Source organism: Saccostrea cucullata, unplaced genomic scaffold, assembly GCF_032062105.1.
Source record: "Saccostrea cucullata isolate Sc308-1 unplaced genomic scaffold, CSIRO_AGI_Scuc_v1 ctg2173, whole genome shotgun sequence".
Taxonomy (NCBI): Eukaryota; Metazoa; Mollusca; class Bivalvia; order Ostreida; family Ostreidae; genus Saccostrea; species Saccostrea cuccullata.
In genome coordinates this window covers 277-23298 of record NW_026936425.1, presented here as the reverse complement: position 1 = coordinate 23298, position 23022 = coordinate 277, and the positions used below count along the sequence as shown (strand labels likewise).

The 23022-nt window shown below is 34.9% G+C and overlaps 1 protein-coding gene across 1 annotated transcript in view; it reads left to right on the top strand.

Moving 5' to 3' along the window:
- LOC134245578 (uncharacterized) overlaps positions 1-21501 on the top strand; it is a gene marked incomplete at its 3' end in the record, with an annotated part of 52164 nt that extends 30663 nt beyond the window's left edge. The window contains exons 13-22 of the mRNA XM_062727855.1: positions 139-306; positions 6051-6219; positions 6389-6541; positions 7833-8013; positions 9240-9312; positions 9597-9686; positions 9977-10109; positions 18544-18645; positions 20807-20926; positions 21320-21501. Of these exons, the coding sequence (XP_062583839.1) occupies positions 139-306; positions 6051-6219; positions 6389-6541; positions 7833-8013; positions 9240-9312; positions 9597-9686; positions 9977-10109; positions 18544-18645; positions 20807-20926; positions 21320-21501 (1371 nt within the window). The remainder of the gene's footprint in view (positions 1-138; positions 307-6050; positions 6220-6388; positions 6542-7832; positions 8014-9239; positions 9313-9596; positions 9687-9976; positions 10110-18543; positions 18646-20806; positions 20927-21319) is intronic.
- Between the last annotated feature and the right edge of the window lie 1521 nt (positions 21502-23022).

The following is a 23022-nucleotide window of genomic DNA, read 5'->3' as shown; positions in this document are numbered from 1 at the left end:
CTCTTTTATTTTTGACTCACCTAAACTGAAACGTCTGATGTAGTATTTGAAGCATCTATGATGTTTTATATTTGTTAGTTCCTGTGTCAATGGTTGCTATACCTCTCCTGATGTGTTTGCTTTATATATTTGTTTTAGTTCCTGTGTCAATGGTCGGTGCACATCACCTGATGTGTGTACCTGTGACGGTTCCTACACCGGGGCGGCCTGTGATACCTCTCTGGTGGTGGTCACTGTCGTTCCTATCCTCTGTTTATCCATCGCCATTGTTGCTGCCGTTTTCTTTGTCAGATGGTTCCTCAAAAGGTTTGTTCAAGTGTTTACTTTTGATTTTGTCCATTATAACCCCCCCCCCCCCCCCCAAATATCCTAGATTCTCATCCTGATTTTTTAGCTCACCTGAGCCGAAGGCTCAAGTGAGCTTTTCTGATCAAAATTTTGTCTGTTGTCTGTCGTTGTAGTCGTTGTTGTTTTCGTTAACTTTTCACATTTTCATCTTCTCAAGAACCACTTGGCCAATTTCAACCAAACTTGCCACAAAGTATCCTTGGGTAAACGGGATTCAAGTTTGTTCAAATGAAGGGCCATCCCCTCTTCCAAGGGGAGATAATTATGAATTGGGAAAAAATTGGTGGCATCTTTTATAAATCTTCTTCTCAAGAACCACTGAGCCAGGAAAGATGAAACCCGTGTGGAATCATCCTCAGGTAGCAAAGATTCAAGTTTTTTCAAATCATGACACCTGGGGGTAGGGTGGGGCCACAATGGGGTATCAAATTTTAACATAGGAATGCATAGGAAAAGTCTTTAAAAATCTTCTTCTCCAGAACCACTGGGCCAGGAAAGATGAAACTCATGTGGAATCATCCTCAGGTAGCGAAGATTCAAGTTTATTCAAATTATGACCCCCCGGGTATAGGGTGGGGTCACAATGGGTAATCAAAGTTTAACAAAGGAATACATAGGAAAAATCTTTAAAAATCTTCTTCTCCAGAACCACTGGGCCAGGAAAGATGAAACTCATGTGGAATCATCCTCAAGTAGTGATGATTCAAGTTTGTTCAAATCATGACCCCCGGGGGTAGGGTGGGGCCACAATGGGATATCAAAGTTCAACATAAGAGTACATAGGAAAAATCTTTAAAAAATCTTCTCAAGATTCACTGGGCCAGGAAAGATGAAACTCATGCAGTAGCATTTTCTGAAAGGGAAGATTTAATTTGTTCAAGTCATGACCCCTTGGGCAAGGGTGTGGCCACAATGGGTGATCAATGTTTTACATAGGAGTGCATGGTAAAAATCGTTAAAATTCTTCACAAAGCCATCATGATAGTTGATCATCAATTTAAAAGCATAAAAAATGTAACGAAGATTTGAAAATTCAGGAGAATAGAAGAACTAAAAAGTGGACAAATGAATGTACAAAGGCTATATCAATAAAAATTTTCATCTTATAAACAACAAACCATAATGTGTCACAAAAGCATTCTAAGGAAGTGTAGATTTAAGTTTATTTAAATACCCCCTCCCCTCCCCAGAACCCATTTTTATGATGTATTTAAACTTTTCAATACTGAACTAATTTTTAGCTCTACTGGTCAGAGACCAGAAGAGCTTATGCGATAGTAATGTGTCCGAAATTGTGGTGTCCATCTGTCTATTTTTTATCCGTCTGTCTGTCTGTAAACAATTTTTCAAAATGCTACTCCTCCTACAGTTTTAGTCTGATTTCAATATAACTTGGCACACAAGTAGATTACAATAAGATACATAATTCTGTACATCGGTTTTTGATTTCGATGAACGGTGTTGCCATGGTTACTAAAAATAGAAATTTCTGTAAGATTCTTTCAAAATGCTACTCCTCCTACAGTTTTAGTCTGATTTCAATATAACTTGGCACACAAGTAGACTACACTAAGATACATAATTTTGTATATCGGTTTTTGATTTCGATGAACGGTGTTGCCGTGGTTACTAAAAATAGAAATTTCTGTGAAATTCTTTCAAAATGCTACTCCTTGTACAGTTTTAGTCTGATTTCAATATAACTTGGCACACAAGTGGACTACACTAAGATACACAATTCTGTGTATCGGTTTTTAATTTCGATGAACGGTGTTGCCGTGGTTACTAAAAATAGAAATTTCTGTGAAATTCTTTCAAAATGCTACTCCTTCTACAGTTTTAGTCTGATTTCAATATAAATTGGCACACAAGTAGACTATAATACAGTCTACGCGAAAGTTTAGAATTTTTACCGGACAAAATGTCTGGTAAAAATAAAATTTTTACCAGACCAGACAATTTTTTACCAGACCGACTTTTCCCTCCTTTAAATCCATACATCATTATGATACTGAGATTGAGAGGGTGTGTGAGATGGGGTTAATTCTCACTGTGAAATTTAACCTTAAGTAAATTCAGAGTGAAATAGACAAGTTAAATATTCATAATTTTCCTTTGTAAAAGGTATCTATTTATACAATTACATGTATTTTTTTTCTTCATATTTGACTTATACAACATACACTGTGTCAAAGATTTTCTTAGATTTAATATGCACTTTCAATGCATATTTAATTTTCCTGAAACAATTTATTATGGTTACTCAAGTTCAATGATCATTTGAAAATAATTCCCTAACCGAATCTACGTATGAGCTATCTAAATATTTTCCCAACCAATTCTACGTATGAGCTATCTAAAGATCTCTAATCTTTGACAGAGGAAATTCGAATTAGAATAAAAACGATCATGACAGGGTTGTAAAACATAAAAATTAATTAGGTATTACTGCTGAATTGGTCAAATAAAGGATATTTATGGGGAATTTGACCATGTGTATCTGTTAATTTAGATTTATTTGTCCTTATTTTCTATCGGACATTTGGTCCTGTATACTGAAATTTTTTACCGACCCGACCTAAATTTTACCGGTAAAAACCGACGGTCCGGTGACTTTCGCATAGACTGTAATAAGATACATAATTCTGTGTATCAGTTTTTGATTTCGATGAACGGTGTTCCTTGGTTACTAAAAATAGAAATTTCTGTGAAATTCTTTCAAAATGCTACTCCTTCTACAGTTTTAGTCTGATTTCAATATAACTTGGCACACAAGTAGACTACACTAAGATACATAATTCTGTGTATCGGTTTTTGATTTCGATGAACGGTGTTGCCGTGGTTACTAAAAATAGAAATTTCTGTGAAATTCTTTCAAAATGCTACTCCTCCTACAGTTTTAGTCTGATTTCAGTATAACTTGGCACACAAGTAGACTACACTAAGATACATAATTCTGTGTATCGGTTTTTGATTTCGATGAACGGTGTTGCCATGGTTACTAAAAATAGAAATTTCTGTGAAATTCTTTCAAAATGCTACTCCTTGTACAGTTTTAGTCTGATTTCAATATCACTTGGCACACAAGTAGACTACAATAAGATACATAATTCTGTGTATCCGTTTTTGATTTCGATGAACGGTGTTGCCGTGGTTACTAAAAATAGAAATTTCTGTGAAATTCTTTCAAAATGCTACTCCTTCTACAGTTTTAGTCTGATTTCAATATCACTTGGCACACAAGTAGACTACAATAAGATACATAATTCTATATATCAGTTTTTGATTTCGATGAACGGTGTTGCTGTGGTTACTAAAAATAGAAATTTCTGTGAAATTCTTTCAAAATGCTACTCCTACAGTTTTAGTCTGATTTCAGTATAACTTGGCAGACAAGTGGACTACACTAAGATTCATAATTCTGTGTATCGGTTTTTGATTTCGATGAACGGTGTTGCCGTGGTTACTAAAAATAGAAATTTCTGTGAAATTCTTTCAAAATGCTACTCCTTCTACAGTTTTAGTCTGATTTCAATATAACTTGGCACACAAGTAGACTACACTAAGATACATAATTCTGTGTATCGGTTTTTGATTTAGATGAACGGTGTTGCCATGGTTACTAAAAATAGAAATTTCTGTGAAATTCTTTCAAAATGCTACTCCAAATACAATTTTAGTCTGATTATAATATAAATGTGGCATGCAAGTAGACTGCACTAAGAACATAAAGAGACTTAATCAAGGATCATTATTCTATTTATTGCTGTTGAAAAGTTTCAATTTCCAACTGCTTAAAAGTACTTTTCTCTTCCTTTGCTATAAGTACAAACCAGTAGAGCTTCAGTCTCGACAGAGACTTCTGGTTACTTTTAGATAGCCAGTTGCTCCTGAAGGTGAGCGATGTGGCCCCTGGGCCTCTTGTTAAGAAATTGTGGTGCTCACATTATTTTCTATTTTTTATTTTCTTCTTTGCGCAGATATTTTTGTTGAATTTATCAATCGATACAGATTTTATACCAAAATAAAGCCATTGTAGAGCTCAATTTAATGTACATGTCTCTTGTTGAAATTTGGAATGTAGCTACTGCAAGATGGATGCGCGGGCCTGAGAAGCATACTTTAAATTTTATCGAGCCTAAAATATAAAGGCATTTTTTGGACTTAAGATGAAAGAAAAATAACCCTCAATTTTAAAGAACTACTTTTTTCAGGTCACTTGAGTAAACTCAGGTGACCTAATTCTATCCGTTTTCATCCGTCCTCCATTGTCTTCATGTGTTAACATTTGAACATTGAGGGGTGGGGCCAAAACCACTGAAATTAATGCAGTCTTTAAAAATCTTCTTCTTTACTTCAGGATATCAAGCAGTCAAACTGTTTGCCTGATAGTCCTTTATCAAAATTGTGAAATTCATGGCCCCAGGGTCAGGGGCTCTAGAGCTAAATAGATTATAAGTGAAAATGCAGTATTTCTTTGAAAATCTTGTAAATTCTCCTGGGTATTAAATAAATTAACCTAGTACATAGTTATGATGAGCAAGAATGTCTCTTCCAAAATTGTGAACTTCATGGCCCCTGGGTTGGGGTGGGGGGACTCTATTGATAATATAATTAAATTACATTAATTCTTTGAAAATCTTCTCTGCTCCTGGGTATTAAACAAACATGTCTCTTCCAAAATTGTGACCCCATGGTCAGGGGTTCTGGTGTTAGGGTGTGGCTCTATTGGTTATATAGTGAAAATGCATAAATTCTTTAAAAATCTTCTCCTCTGGTTCTGGGTATTAAACCAATGAACTATGTACATAGTTATGATAAGGAAGGATGCTTCTTCCAAATTTCATGGCCCCTTGGTCAGGGGTTCTGCTGTATGGGCAGGGCTCTAATTATTATAGAGTGAAAAGTGCATGAATTATTTGGAAATCTCTTCCTTTGCTCCTGGGTATTATGCCAATGATCTAATTGTATATTTTTGATGAAGAAAGGTGCCTCAAGGGGGGGGGGGGGGGGGTTAGTGGGGAAATTAGTCTGAAAATTAATTAATGCTTTGAAATCTGCTTTTTGGTATTAATCAGTTTATGATGAAATAAAATTTATGATAAAATTTTCAAATTTTGAAATACTGAAATATCATATTTTCATGGGGTCAAATTTTCGTTGTTTGAGGAAAAACTTGTGGTTCATGGGGATTTGATTTCGTAGATGAAGAAATGTTTGTAACATTATACATTTCGTTGTGGACATAAATTCATGGGTCTCTTCATACCTCGAAAACAACGAAAATAAAACCCCCACGAAAATTCGTGATTTCACTGTATGTGGCCTCAGGGTCATTGACGTGGTTCCTGTGGGTTGGGGTGCACAAATGGTGGTTATAAAGTGGAAATACATTTTCTCTTGGTTATTCTGATCTACCTGTGGGTATTAAGTAACCAAAGTAAGCATGTTAAGTGTATAATTATGATAAACAATGGTACCTCTTTCAAAATTATTAATTTCATGGCATTTGGAATGAAATAAAAACACGAACCAAATTCAATTGTTGGAAAGTTGTTACATGATACTCTGGTGACCTATAAGGCCACTGGGCCTCTTGTTTATATGTATATAAAAGTAAAAAGAGTATTAATGATATTTTTCATTTGAAGGTTTACAATTTTGTAGATGTTTGTTGCTACAGAAAGGTGTATTTTTTACAGACAGCATCTGAAGAATGCCTTACAGAACTTGGACTGGTTGGTCAAGTTTGATGAAGTGATGATAGGAGATGCCAGAGCTCTTAGTTTTGTGTCCACTGCTGGAGAAGACCTAGCAATATCAAATAAATCCAACATCTGTACTTGGAGAAGTCAAAAATGTTATATGCAGGTTAGATTTAAGAAATGTGGTGGTAAGAAGTGATTTGTTATACACTTGTCCCAGTCCATCTCTTAGATTTTGTTTGATTTCTAAAACACTGCAGTTTTTATATATAAGTAAAGTAATGGAGAGTGGATAGGGCAATTTCACATTTTAATCTTTATTCTTTTGTTTTCAGAAATTTAATTGTGATTCTCTGTCTGTGGAAAATGAAGACCTGCGATTTGAAGTTGTAAAATTGAAGGAAACACGGCACAATAACCTGATATTATTTGTGGGGGCCTGTCTGGATTTTCCTAATGTTTGCGTTCTGACTGAAGTAGCACCTAAAGTAAGATTTAATTGTTATACCAGAATGACCATGTTTGTCTGTAATGATAAACATGTGTACACATAATTAAATATCTTTTGATTTGTTAGGTCAGCATGCTCTGCTTTATTGACTTGTTAAGTCAGCATGCTCTGCTTTATTGACTTGTTAGGTCAGCATGCTCTGCTTTATTGACTTGTTAGGTCAGCATGCTCTGCTTTATTGACTTGTTAGGTCAGTATGCTCTGCTTTATTGACTTGTTAAGTCAGCATGCTCTGCTTTATTGACTTGTTAAGTCAGCATGCTCTGCTTCAGTGACTTGTTAAGTCAGCATGCTCTGCTTCAGAGACTTGTTAGGTCAACATTTCTGCTTCAGAGACTTGTTAGGTCAACATTCTCTGTTTCAGTGACTCGTAAGTTCAGCATTATCCTCTGCTTCAGTAACTGATAATGTCAGCATTATTCTCTGCTTCAGTGACTCACTAGGTCAGCATTATTCTCTACTACTGACCTAATGAGGTCAGCATTATTCTCTGCTAATGTGACTCAATAGGTCACTGCATTATTCTCTACTTCAGTGACTCATTAAGTTAGCATTATTTTCTGCTTCAGTGACTCATAAGCTCAGCATTATTTTCTGCTTCATTGACTCATAATGTCAGCATTATTCTGTGCTTCAGTGACTCATAATGTCAGCATTATTTTCTGCTTCAGTGACTCATTAGGTCAGCATTATTCTCTGCTTCATTGACTCATTAGGTCAGCATTATTCTCTGCTTCATTGACTCATTAGGTCAGCATTATTCTCTGCTTCATTGACTCATTAGGTCAGCATTTGGCAAGTATTTCCAACATGAGTTGATTCATCTTTGATCACACTTTCTTAGTTTGATGCTGTATTTTACTTAAATTTACTGTTATGAGACATGGAATGAAAGTTGTATAAAGGTGAATAGACTTCCTTATCTTCTGTCTTGCTGAGTGTATGTTTTACATCTTCATAGAACAGAGAGATAACAAGGTAGAGTTTTAACTGAGGACAGCTCTCTTTGTTTAATGAATAAGTTCCTCTCTTAAAATGTAACCTAAAATATTTTCTTAATTTCCCAAAGTTCAAGCTCAAACAGATCAGTTCTCTGCTGGCCCATTGTGAAGAAAAAATTTTAAGTGGTACCCTCTTAAATATAAAGGAGTCCTATAGTAAAAATCTTTTTAACCAGAATATTCCTATAAATGGAGATTAAAGGTAGATCAATGATATTTTGAAAATCGTGTATGAGATAATGAATGATGAGTTGCCTTTCATTACAGGGAAGTGTGGAGGATTTACTTCTGAATGATACTGTCAAACTTGGATGGGACTTCCGTTTTTCATTATTAAAAGATATATGTCGTGGAATGGAATTTTTACACCGCTCAGATATTGGATCACATGGGAGACTCAAGTCCTCAAACTGTGTGGTGGATAATAGATGGACCTGTAAAGTGACAGGTATCTGTGTTAGCTTGAGTTCAGTAGCTAAACCACCTATAATTAAATACCTATTATATCTATGTTAGCTCGAGTTCAGTAGCTAAACCTCCTATAATTAAATACATCTTATTGCACAAGGAAACAACACTGAATTTTATTGTTATTTTATTATATTACCTTATAAAATGTAATAAATAAAAAGGATAGTAAAAGTCTGTAGAATTTTAGAATTCTATATCTTAGGTTTTATTGAATGTTGAATTTGCATATTATGGATACTGCAGTGTTTTCCTTAAGAACCGGCTACCAGGCAAATTGACCACTTAAATTGACAAAAATACCGCTTTGAAATAAAATTTGTTGTAAAGTCCACAGAGACTCTGTTCATAAACCTCAACCCCTAGCCTGTCACAACTGATTTCTAATTCTTTATTTTGAAATAAAGGGAAAAACACTGATACTGGTATGTCCTGAAACATTTTGAATGCATGGCAATTGTAAACAAATCAAAGTATTCACTGCCTTAAGTCAGAATCCATGACTAAATAATGATTTGTTTCACTTCGTGAACTGTTTTGGATTGTTTTTTAAATACTTTTTTTGGAATTGTTTTTATTCATTGAATGATTTAAGGAATCACTGTCTAGTTAATATAGGCCCCGTGGGGATCCGGGTTAGAATAGGTCCTCAGTACCCCCTTGCTTGTCGTAAAAGGCGACTAAATGGGGCGGTCCTTCGGATGAGACCGTATAAACCGAGGCCCCGTGTCACAGCAGGTGTGGCACGATAAAGATGCCTCCCTGCTCAAAGGCCGTAAGTGCCGAGCATAGGCTTAAATTTGCAGCCCTTCACCGGCAATGGTGACGTCTCCATATCAGTGAAATATTCTGGAGAGGGACGTTAAACAGTATACAATCAATCAATCAATCATCTAGTTAATATAGTATGCCAGGGCATCAACGATAGTGGGAAACATGGGATAATTTGCATAACGGGGTTCGTCAAACACAAAGGCAGCCGCACGAGATATACATGCATATTTGGCCTCCGTAGCGTCAGACACAGAGACAGATGCGCACGAGATTTGCATGCATATTAGACCTCCCTAGCTCCTGAACTATCGACCTGCCTAATTTACATTCTGGTAGATTTATCAAAAAATCAACTCCGCTAACTTTCAAAGAGTTATCACAGAGAAAAAAAATTAGAAATGGAAATATTTATTGTTCTTTTGTTTAAACCAGGTTTTGGTCTACCAACTTTAAGATATGATGGTCCCAGGAAGTACTTTGGTGAAGTGCATGAACCAAAACTCAGGTATTGAAACAAGACCATTAAAATATATGGTAGAAGTTTGGTCTTAAAGCATTAGCTCATTATACATGTAATAAAAATCACTGATATAACATATAATTCCTAAATTTTTACATGCAAAAAGGAGTTTCTTGCTGTGGTCTTCAATTCAACACTTAGATACTAAAAAACTCTTCATCAACTAATAATTAATATTTATTTTCATCTTTATCTTGGTTTTGATTACTACTATGAACTCAAAATAAGTCTCTGTAGTTAGGTATTGAGGATTGTGTGATATTTTGCAGTAACTTGTTCTGGACGGCACCAGAGTTATTGGCTGGCTGTAAGACGCTGGATCAAGTGAGATGTGGAACCAAGGCAGGAGATGTGTACTCGTTAGTAAAACCTTTATAATACTATACTGCTTATACAGCTTAAGGAAAAGTTAAAAAAAAAAAACAGGAACTGTAAAGTTTGTTTAAAGAACACTAGAAATAATTGGAGTATAAACATGTTTGTACAGATTCGAACATCAATGTTTAAGTCATTTACTTGTCTAGTGAAAAACAAGCAAGCTTCTCCTACATCACTGTTCAATGAAGGGATATATGCTTGATTTTTTTTGGCTATTGTATATTCTAAGTTGTTTACCAGCAGATACAAATGTCTATTTTGGATTTTACAGTTTTGCCATAATCATGGCAGAAATGTGCACACGAGAAGAACCGTACACAAAGGAACTGGGCTACCTAGACCCTGATCAGATCCTCCAGCTGGTTCTAGATAAGGAATCTCAGGAGGCTGCCACAGCTAAAAAGGTATAAGTCAAAGTCTTATCAGTCAAGGTGCTGCCACAGCTAAAAAGGTATAAGTCAAAGTCTTATCAGTCAGGGTGCTGCCACAGCTAAAAAGGTAAAAGTCAAAGTCTTATCAGTCAGGGTCCTGCCACAGCTAAAAAGGTAAAAGTCAAAGTCTTATCAGTCAGGGTACTGCCACAGCTAAAAAGGTATAAGTCAAAGTCTTATATCAGTCAGGGTGCTGCCACAGCTAAAAAGGTATAAGTCAAAGTCTTATCAGTCAAGGTGCTGCCACAGCTAAAAAGGTATAAGTCAAAGTCTTATCAGTCAGGGTGCTGCCACAGCTAAAAAGGTAAAAGTCAAAGTCTTATCAGTCAGGGTACTGCCACAGCTAAAAAGGTAAAAGTCAAAGTCTTATCAGTCAGGGTACTGCCACAGCTAAAAAGGTATAAGTCAAAGTCTTATCAGTCAGGGTGCTGCCACAGCTAAAAAGGTATAAGTCAAAGTCTTATCAGTCAGGGTCTGCCACAGCTAAAAAGGTAAAAGTCAAAGTCTTATCAGTCAGGGTGCTGCCACAGCTAAAAAGGTATAAGTCAAAGTCTTATCAGTCATGGTGCTGCCCAACTAAAAAAGGCATAAGTCAAAGTCTTATCAGTCAGGGTCCTGCCACAGCTAAAAAGGTATAAGTCAAAGTCCTATCACTCAAGGTGCTGCCACAGCTAAAAAGGTAAAAGTCAAAGTCCTATCAGTCAGGGTCCTGCCACAGCTAAAAAGGTATAAGGGCAAGGATCAGCTATTTGTAAATAATAACGGCCGTCACAGTGAAAAAAATTGTGTCAATATTTTTACATTTTTTCTAACTAAATACATTTATATCTAAACCTTCTTTCATTAATTTAATAAGAAAAGATAGTTGCATTTTTATTTTTTAAGAAAATCGCATCCAAATATGGGTGATCAAAAAGTGATGGGCGTTATGTTGACACATATAATGTGAATTTTTAAGTTATTTCGCGTTGCAGAGAACCAAAAAAAGACCATCATATGCATGGACCTGACCACACTTTTACTTGGGACGAAGTAGACAAATTTCTATGACCTATCTGTAAAACTAATAAGGCACAATTAATTGTGACGGAGGTGACATCAATTTTTCCTACTATAGCATTTTCATCATTCGTTTTTCTGCACAGAAATCATGCAGACCTGCCAAGTGACCCGCATTCGGTGGGTCACACCCGCAAAATTGACCTCTCACCCCCCACTCATAATGACCCGCGGCGTGTCATTGTTTTCACCCGCAAAATCGATCATCCCAATTTTTTGACCCAATATTAATTAAGCATGTTTGTCTCAACAAGAAAGATCTGAAAACTCATCCTAAAATTTCCGATTTGTGTTTTATAAATCAGGATATGAACATCTTGTTTATTCAATGCACACAGATTAGTATCTTTGTTTGCCGAGGTGTTAAAAAAACTGTTAATTAGCCACAGGAAATCACTTCACGCTTGATCGCAGACTGACACAGCTGTACAGGTAATATGCCTGGAGCATTTAGGGGATTATACGTAACCATTTGAAGGGGTATATGCATGGTGAACCACACAGATTTAGAGGTTAATTAAATATCATTTTATTAAAAACAGAAATTAATTAATTAAATACAATGATATGATAAACATTGGGATCGTTTTTTAAAAACGAAAGTAAAAAAACGAAACTACAAAGCATAACTGATAACAGCTGATTTTATCAGGTCTCGTATATTGAAATTATTGTTAAGTGTAGTGGTTAAAAGAAAATGATATTAATTAAGATAAAGCAAAAGAGTCTAAAGTGAAGTATATTGAATTTCTCCCCCCCCTCCCAAAATGTAGTATTGTACGTTGTGTTTCTTTGTTAAATGGCTATGACAAGGGAATACCCACTTGTCAGTCACATCATGACTCTAACGATTTTAAGGTTTTTGTTTAGGGTGTTAGGCATCCTTCATAATTTATTTTGTAGTATTTGATTCATTTAATTTTTTTGTGTGTGTTTTAAAATTAATAATAGGAAATTAGATGGCACATATTTCTTACCACCACCCACTGCAGCAGCAATTTTTCAATATTAATCTTTCAATGTAATGTCTAATTACAATTTTCTGATTGTGTAATATGTTGAAAATTAATCATTGTAGAATCTAACAAATGTTTCCCAGAAACTTTTTAAATTTTTAAAACTTTGCAAAAATTCTATTGAACTAAAAGTATCTGAATCTTACTATCAATCTGAAAGTGTTCTTATACAAGCAATTTTAAGTAACCTGTCCTAAGTAAAAATTAAGTCTGCAATAAAATATAACATATACATGCATGTGTTTGACTGTTTGCATTGATGCCTAAAAATTAGGGAGCATTTTGTTACTCAAACCTCAACAAAAATGTCGCCGCGCGCTATGACCCAACATTTCAATTCTGAATGTTGGGTCATGACCCCCCACAGCATCAATTTTGGTTGGCAGGTCTGAATCATGTTTACCGTTAGTTTTTTTTTCATTAAATGAGGAAATAACACTAGTTTTTCATTAAAAAGTAGAACAGGATACATTAGTTCTTTCTTGAAGAATTTTTTATCCTGTATAATAAACGGATGTTATATTTGACAAATTGACAAACTAAAGTAAGGTAGTTACGGAGGTTACATTGACGACGCTTTTTAACGCATTTCTTAAGTTTTGTTAAGAATACACACGACTTTTAATACATGCAATGAAGTTAATTTGTCAAATACAACTCCATTTAAACATTCTTCTAATACTAATTAAAACTACTGAAAGTATTTCCATGAATTTTAAGCGCTGTGACGGATGTTACATTATAACATCCCTCACAGTTTTTCGTGGAAGGGATATTTTAACTCTCTACAGCTTTTTAATTTTTATTTAGTAATTTTATTATTTGTTCTTCATTAATATACAACTGAAGTTTACTAATAAAATTTTATCTTTAACAAAATAATAAGAAAAAAATCTTGTATCAGCACAGATTTAAATTTTGACAATGGTCAAATAATAACAGGCAATCAGCCAAGAAAATCCTAAGGAGCTGGTAGTATAGCATCTGAAAAGAAAATAAATGAGTTATACCTCTGCTAATTACCTTAAAATATAAACAAATACTCCAAATTTCATGATAATATTATCATACTGCGTAAAGAAGTTATTATTTGACCAGAAAAGGTGTCAACATGTCATATCCGTTTTCAATTTCTTGTCAACATGTAATAGCCAAATATTGTTAAGTTAATAATGTATGAAAACAGGAAAAAAATGCGACTTTAACAGATAAGTAATGGTAAATATTATATTTTCTTTCTATCTTACTGAAAAAAATATGTCCATAAAATTTCTACGTAACATAATCGAATCACTGTGCTTCAGCAGTTATGGTTTGACAATGTTATGTCAGTCAAAATTTAACTGCCGAACACCAAATGACCTCTATGATCGTAATAGTTCTAGAAAAATACTTAAACGTTTGTGTCAAACAATAACTATTATAGATTTTAACACATTGGAGAACATGGCTTGTCCATTTTATCACTAAATTTTATATGAATCTAATTCAGTAATAAGCGTGACGTCTGTTATCTAGTAAGAAGGTATTGACCGACACTACAAACTCAACCACTTTGCCTCCATTTTACGTATCACGGTCGCTTTTCATGACGTTTACTGCAAATGTGTGGTAAAACTAATAGAAAAAACCGAACTGATTCTATATTCCGCATTGTAAAAGCCATTTTACGACCCAAATTACGGACGTTACGAATTTGACCGACACCTGTGCACCTTTGATAAATGTGCGAAAATTTATTATTTCAATCCTTTTACACAAACGTTATTGAAAAGAATCCGTTGAGTATGCTTTAAAGTTAAAGCTAAATATAAAATATTCGTGTATTTTTAATACAGTTACATTAATTTCAATGTTTAAAGTTAAGGAAGGCCCATACTTTTACGGATCCGATTTTAATTTTACACATCAATATAAAATTTTGATTATCACTTGTCTATTGAAATAAAATCTTTTTGGGTGATTAAAAATTATTTAGCAAGTACATCTTTATTTATTATAGTGTTATTGTGCATACAAAGCATTTAATATACATTATTTAGGAAATTAACACTTTGCACTCTGTCCATAAGATCTATATGTCATTTGGTACATATACAGACAGAAAATTCTTAATTGCTTTAATGGACCTAAATCTTTTTAATTTTCTTTTTATCAAACTAACCTGAAATCTATTTTTATTGATTGTGATCCTATATCATCCATTTATTTTTTTTACTTTTTAAAAATTTTGCTAAGAATAATTGGAAAATATTGATATTCCAAAAATGGGGGTATACGTCTTCAAAAGACTGTTTTGTTAAATATCTCTGGTCAACCATAATAAAGTATTTGTTTTTATTTACTTTAGATATAATTCTTAATATTTTTAAAGAAAAAATGGCTTCTAAACAATTTAGATTTTGAGAATTATAAAAAATAAAGATATTTTGAGATTTTTTTCTGAAAGACATGGGCAGATTCAACGTCAATTTGTTAATGTTTTGCAGTAAAGATTTCAAATATTCTCTTGGCAAATGAATATTTTTGATCTTCATAAGTTTTAACATGAATTTGATGTGATTTGGTGCAGAACTAAATAAAATATGGTATCACACTTCTTTATATTCAATTTTGGCTGTTGAGTTTTTAGAGGTATGTGCTCTGAGACATGTTGTATGAAAATTAACCTGCAAAGATATGTCATTTATGGGTGTTTTAGTTAGTTTAAGACTTATTCAAGGTATTCAAATTAAAAAATAATCAGTTTGACAGAAAATTCTGAAAGTACAGACCTACCTTAACCCATCATGTTGACCGACACTCGCAACGTCCGTTATTCAATTTCAAAGCTATTTTTCTCGGGATAATGATAAGCAAATAGTAATTATTTTTATCTAGAATTGTAAGGTAAACATCCATCTTTTAAAATAGTTGTATATAAAAATGTGTTAATTAAAGGTATTTTTAAAAATTGCATTTTTGACACATAGGTTGGAAAATCTCTTATAAGCATGCGCAAAAGTTGGACAATTTTATACAAATTCGGTAATAATTATTTTATTTCTTAAAATAAAAAGATTTAATTGTTTATTGTTTCTCTTTCATATTACAAAATTATAAATACAACTTTATGAATCATAAAAAAATTATATTCTTGTTTATTTCAATTTCAAAAGTGACGGCCGTTATTATTTACAAATAGCTGATCCTTGCCCATAAGTCAAAGTCTTATCACACACTTAATGGTTTTACTTGCTTTAAAATATATAAATGTAACTGTTAAAGCAGTAGACATTGTTGTGTTATTTAAGGAATGAAGCTTAGTTTAACCTATGTTATATGATATAACATAAAATGAGGCAGTTTATGCTTTATAAACTATGAAGTGGTTTATAAAAAAGCGTAAACTGCTCCAAGTTATGTTATATTGTATAATATAGGGTAAAATAAGCTCCATTCCTTATAAGAACAAGGTACAGTTTCAATACAAATATTGCCCTGTGATTTGCTTAAATATGAAACAGATGTAAAAAATGAAAAGTCGTGCTTTCTGAATCATTGAAATTCCATGCAGAAAAATCATACAAATCATTTTTCTCACATCCATAACTAAGGCCATAATAAATAAATTGCTAGATTCTCATCCGAATTTTTTTAAAAATCGAGGCGGGCGGGCGGCTTTTATTTTATATTTTTTATTTTTTCAATTTTGCATATTTTTATTGACCTGCTGGTCAGTCGGTGTAATTTTATCTACAATACCCGAATAAAAGTCATAGTAAAGGTTCAATTATCTCTTACTTCACATCATCACAAATCTTTTTCAACCAATGACCCTTGTTTAAAATATATACGCATGTATTACAGCAATTATCATCTTTTCAGCTTTCAAAATCATGTCGACTTTCGCAGGATTTAAAACGAAAGTAGAATGGGAGATGAGAATTTAGACGAGGAAAAACAGAAATAAAAAAGATCGAGGCGGGGGTATAAAATCGGGGCGGGCGGGGATGAGAATCTAGGAATATTTTTATTATGGCCTAAATGTTAATTGCGATGTCGTAAAAATGTGCATTTTCCTGTATTTTCTTAAAAAGTTGCAGAAGACACCAATTTTCAATGGAATTTTCTTGATCCTTACATCGCAGGTTCGAATCCCACTGTGGGACGTGGAGACGGTCCTTCGGATGAGACCGTATAAACCAACGTCCCGTGTCGCAGTAGGTGCTGGCACGAAAAAGACCCCTCACTGCTCAATGGCCCTGAGTGCCGAGTATAGGCCAGATTTGTAGCTCTCCACCTGCGAGTGGTGGCGGCATCTGCATATAAGTGAAAAATTCTCTAGAGGGATGTTAAACAACAATCAATCAATGAAATTTTTCTTCAGATAAAATTGTCCACAAGCATCGCCCACAAAGATTTTTAAGATATAAGATTTTTAACTGAATTTTACAAAGTCAATCTATTGGACCGGATTGCAAGTGTTGCCCAAAGCTGTAGGCTGCAGGCAGCAGACAGTTTGCACTCCAATCCAACAGATCGACTGTTTCCTGAGACTCCTGTCAACAACTGTTTTGTTAAATTGTAATTTCCTTTCCCGAATGAAAAAATAACTCAGTTTAGCACCATTTGACGTCAAACGGGCAACAGTCTTTTTAGCTCACCTGAGCTGAAAGCTCAAGTGAGCTTTTCTGATCACATTTTGTCTGGCGTCCGTCTGTCTGTCCGTCTGTCTGTAAACTTTTCACATTTTCAACTTCTTCTCAAGAACCCCTGGGCCAATTTCAACCAAACTTGCCACAAAGCATCCTTGGGTGAAGGGGATTCAAGTTCGTTCAAATGAAGGGCCACGCCTGCATTCAAGGGGAGATAATTGGGAATTCATGAAAATTTGGTGGCATATTTTATAAAAATCTTCTTCTCAAGAACCACTGTGCCAGGAAAGATGAAACTTATGGGGAAACATCCTCAGGTAGTGTAGATTCAAATTTGTTCAAATCATTACCCCCGGGGGTAGGGCAGGGCCAAAATGGCTGACCTTAGTTTTACATAGAAATATATAGGAAAATTCTTTAAAAATCTTCTTCTCAAAAATGACAAAGCCATAATTCATCATATTTATATGGAAGCATGCTCAGGTAGTGTAGATTCAAGTTTGTTCATATCATGCCCCCCCGGGGGTAGGGCGGGGCCAAAATGGCCGACCAAAGTTTTACATAGAAATATATAGGAAAATTCTTTAAAAATCTTCTTCTCAAGAATGACAAAGGCATAATTAATCATATATTTATGGAAGCATGTTCAGGTAGTGTAGATTCAAGTTTGTTCAAATCATGACCCCCGGGGGTAGGGCGGGGCCAAAATGGCCGACCAAAGTTTTACATAGAAATATATAGGAAAATTCTTTAAAAATCTTCTTCTCAAGAATGACAAAGCCATAGTTGATCATATTTATATGGAAGCATGCTCAGGTAGTGTAGATTCAAGTTTGTTCATATCATGACCCCCCGGGGGTAGGTCGGTGCCATAATTGCCTACCAAAGTTTTACATAGAAATATACAGGAAAATTCTTTAAAAATCTTCTTCTCAAGAATGACAAAGGCATAATTCATCATATATCTATGGAAGCATGCTCAGGTAATGTAGTTTCAAGTTTGTTCAAATCATGACCCCCCGGGGTAAGGCGGGGCCAAAATGGCCGATCAAGTTTTACATAGAAATATATGGGTAAAATCTTTAAAAATCTTCTTCTCAAGAATGACAAAGCCATAATTCATCATATTTATATGGAAGCATGCTCAGGTAGTGTAGATTCAAGTTTGTTCAAATCATGACCCCCCCCCCCCCCAGGGGAGTAGGGCGGGGCCAAAATAGCCGACCAAGGTTTACATAGAAATATATAGGAAAATTCTTTAAAAATCTCAAGAATGACAAAGCCATAATTCATCATATTTATATGGAAGCATGCTCAGGTAGTGTAGATTCAAGTTTGTTCAAATCATGACCCCCCGGGGGTAGGGAGGGGCCAAAATGGCCGACCAAAGTTTTACATAGAAATATATAGGAAAATTCTTTAGAAATCATTTTCTAAAAAATAGCAAATCCGTGATTGGTCATGGGACTTCTTTTGGATTTAAACTTTACAATAAAAAGCCATCTTCTACTTTTTCCTACCCTTAGTGCTCAGGTGAGTGATGTGGCCCATGGGCCTCTTGTTTAGAAGTCTGTTTAACAGTTCCTGGACCAACAGTTGTGGAAAACAGTCAAACTGTTGGACGTTTTGAAAGTAACAACTTATATAGGGACTGTTTAGTAGGGGCTAAAGCAGTTGATATTGTTACTATTGTAGACCTGGTACAAGAATGGAGGAGATACGACCAAACATTTCCGACCTGACGTAGAAGACTGTTATCTCCCAGAGGAATATGCCGCCAGATCAGGCATGAGAAGGGTCAGCAAGATTTTTAGCTCGTCTGAGCCAAAGGCTCAAAGAGCTAATGCTATGGCCATTTATGCGGTGTGCGTTAACTTTTTAGAATATGGGCCATAACTCAAGAACCCCTTGGCCAATCAGTACCAAATTTGTCACAGGGTATCCTTGGCCCAAGGGCTACCATTTATACTAAAATAAGGGTTGGGACCCTAAAACAAGGGGAGATAATCAGGAAAACAAAACCAAAAGTACTGGTTGCTAAAAAATCTTCTTCTCCAGAACCACCAGGCAGATTTTCACCAAACTTACATACAAGGATCAGGATATGTTTAAGATTAAAAATTGTTCAAGGCATGACCCTGGGGCAAAGGGCGTGGTCTCAAGGTCACTTCAAAGTTGACCTAAATTTACAATTAATAAAAACGGGTATATTTTTCTTACTGTAAGGCCTAGAATCATCAAATCTTGTAAGTTGATGCATCTTAGGACTTCACATCATGTTAACTCAAAAGTAGGTCACGGTGACCTACTTTTCAAATTTTGCGGGGATTTGTTTTCAAATTGATTTGAAGGCATATTTTGGACACTTTAAGGCCTATGATCATCAAACTTTGTCAGTTGATGCATCTTGGGTCCTTGAACAATGTCAACTTAAAAGTAGGTCACTGTGACCTACTTTTTGAACTTTATGATTTATCCTTTTAAAAACATTAAATCCCATTATTTCAGACACTGGGAGGTTTAGAATCATCAAATCTTGTACTTTGATGCATCTAGGGACCTTAAAACATATTTATAACAAAGTAGGTCACTGTGACCTACTTTTTAAATTTTGCCGACATTTGTTTTCAAATTGTTTTAAATGCATATTTTGATTACCTTCAGACCTACGATCATCAAACTTGGTCAGTAGATGCATCTTGGGTCTTTGAAAAATGTCAACCAAAATGTAGGTCACGATGACCTACTTTCGACTTTTTATTGCTATATTTCAGTATCTTAGGCATTTATTGGCTTAGAATCATCAAACTTTGTGAGTGGATGCATATTTAGTTTTTGGAGAGTGACAACCAAAAAGTAGGTCATGGTGACCTACTTTTGACATTTTATGGCTTTATTTAAGTATCTCCGGTACTTATTGGCTTAGAATCATCAAACTTTGTGAGTTGATGCATCTTGGGTGACCTACTTTTGACATTTTGTGGCTATAATTTAGTATCTCTGGTACTTATTGACCTAAAATCATCAAACTTTGTCAGATGATGCATCTTGGGTTTTCGGAGAATGTTGACCAAAAAGTAGGTCACAGTGACCTACTTTTGAATATCTCAGGTACGTATTAGCTTAGAATCATCAAACTTTGTCAGTTTAGGCACCTTGGGTTTTCGGAGAACGTCGACCAAAAAGTAGGTCACTGTGACCTACTTTTGACATTTTTTGGCTATATTTGATTATATCTGGTACTCATTGGCTCGGAATCATCAAACTTTGTCAGTTGAGGCATCTTATGGTTTCATTGAATGTCCAACAAGAAGTAGGTCACGGTGACCTACTTTTGAATATCTCAGGTACTTATTGGCTTAGAATCAGCAAATTTTCTCAGTTTAGGCATCTTCGGTGTTTGGATAACGTCGTCCAAAAAGTAGGTCACCGTGACCTACTTTTGACATTTGATGGCTATATTTAATTATCTCTGGAACTAATTGGCTTAGAATTGTCAAACTTTGTTAGATGATGCATCTTGGGTTTTCAGAGAATGTTGACCAAAAAGTAGGTCATGGTGACCTACTTTTGAATATCTCAGGTACTTATTTAATTAGAATCATCTGTCTTTGTCAATTAATGTATCTTGAGTCCTCAGAAAATTCCAATCAAAAGGTAGGTCACTTTGACCTACTTATGGTATTTGATAATTATATTATAATATCTTCAGTCTTAACTGGCTAAATATTATCAAACTTTGTAAGTTGATGCATTTTGGGTCTTATGATACTAATAGAGTTGGAGGCTTCTAATAGAAGTGATAGATTGTACAATTTATCAGAAGAGCGATTCAAGGCCCTTGGGCCTCTTGTTATAAGATATATTCTTTAATATAAAAATGTACAGGCATTTTTTTAACCTTAAAATGATACTAGATTTTCACAAGTAAATTTTTTCTTTTTTTCCTTTTTTGTAGTTGTTTGCACAATGCTGGAACAATAGACCTGATATTAGACCAACATTTAGACAAACTCTAGATAGACTGAATGAAATTTACCCTGTCAAGGGGGAGTTGATAGACAATCTTGTCAACATGGTAAGTTGTGATAGACAATCTGGTCAACATGGTAAGTTGTGATAGACAATCTTGTCAACATGGTAAGTTGTGATAGACAATCTGGTCAACATGGTAAGTTGTGATAGACAATCTTGTCAACATGGTAAGTTGTGATAGACAATCTTGTCAACATGGTAAGTTGTGATAGACAATCTTGTCAACATGGTAAGTTGTGATAGACAATCTGGTCAACATGGTAAGTTGTGATAGACAATCTGGTCAACATGGTAAGTTGTGATAGACAATCTGGTCAACATCGTAAGTTGTGATAGACAATCTGGTCAACATGATAAGTTGTGATAGACAGTCTGGTCAACACGGTAAGTTGTGATAGACAATCTTTAATGATATGGAGCTCTTTTATTCTTGCAGCTGGAGAAGTACTCCAGTAATTTAGAAGCCATTGTGGCAGAGAGGACAAGAGAATTAGTGGCAGAGAAGGCCCGGACAGAGGAACTAATTAGTCAAATGTTACCCAAGAAAGTGGCTGAGGATCTCAAGCATGGCAAAACGGTGGAGCCCGAGGCTTTTGAATGTGTTACCATATACTTCAGGTAAACTTACTCTTATCACTCAGAAGGAAATAAGATGGAAACTGAAAGGAAATCTCTTCAGTTCTGCATTTACAGTTACTCTAGGCCAATATTTTTCAAATTTGTCACAGAGAATCCTAGGCAAGAGGGCTTTCATTTTTACTTACAATAGCCATGTTGCTTTTAAACAAGTTGAGATAACTATAAAAAAAAAAAGGTGTGGTTGCCACAATATCTTCTTCTCAAGAACCACATGACAGATTAATCATCAAACTTATCCTGTAGGATGTGGATATGTGGTAGATTAAAAATTGTTCAGATCATTATGGCTTGGCAAAGGCCTTGGTCTCGTGGTCACATCAAATTGACCTGAAATTATTTCTTGTATAAACTTTTACATTTTAGATTTTTATTTCAGTATTTAGTATATGATCAGAGGCTAACAATTATCAAATGTGATTTTAGACCTTTGGGTCTGTTATTTGTCATGAAACCTCCTATTGTTTGTTTTTGTCTATTAGTGATTTTAGGCCTTTGGGCCTGTTATTATACCCCTCGCAACAAGTTGCGTTAGGTATAATGTTTTTGACCCATCCGTCAGTCAGTCAGTGTGTCAGTCCATCAGTCCTGTTTTTAGCTCTACTGGTCAGAGACCAGAAGAGCTTATGCGATAGTAATGCGTCCGGCGTCCGTCCGTCTGTCTGTCTGTCCGTCTGTCTGTCTGTCTGTCTGTCCGTCTGTCTGTAAACAATTTTTCAAAACGCTACTCCTCCTACAATTTTAGTCTGATTTCAATATAACTTGGCACACAAGTAGACTACACTAAGATACATAGAATAGTGCATCGGTTTTTAATTTCAATGAACGGTGTTGCCATGGTTACTAGAAATAGAATTTCCTGTGAAATTCCTTAAAAACGCTACTCCTTCTACAGTTTTGGTCTGATATCAATATAACTTGGCACACAAGTAGACTACACTAAGAAACATAGAATAGTGCATCGGTTTTTAATTTCAATGAACGGTGTTGCCATGGTTACTAAAAATAGAATTTTCTGTGAAATTCCTTAAAAATGCTACTCCTTCTACAGTTTTGGTCTGATTTCAATATAACTTGGCACACAAGTAGACTACACTAAGAAACATAGAATAGTGCATCGGTTTTTAATTTCAACGTCTGTCTGTAAACAATTTTTCAAAACGCTACTCCTCCTACAATTTTAGTCTGATTTCAATATTACTTGGCACACAAGTAGACTACACTAAGAAACATAGAATAGTGCATCGGTTTTTAATTTCAATGAACGGTGTTGCCATGGTTACTAAAAATAGAATTTTCTGTGAAATTCCTTAAAAATGCTACTCCTTCTACAGTTTTGGTCTGATTTCAATATAACTTGGCACACAAGTAGACTACACTAAGAAACATAGAATAGTGCATCGGTTTTTAATTTCAATGAACGGTGTTGCCATGGTTACTATAAATAGAATTTTCTGTGAAATTCCTTTAAAACGCTACTCCTTCTACAGTTTTGGTCTGATT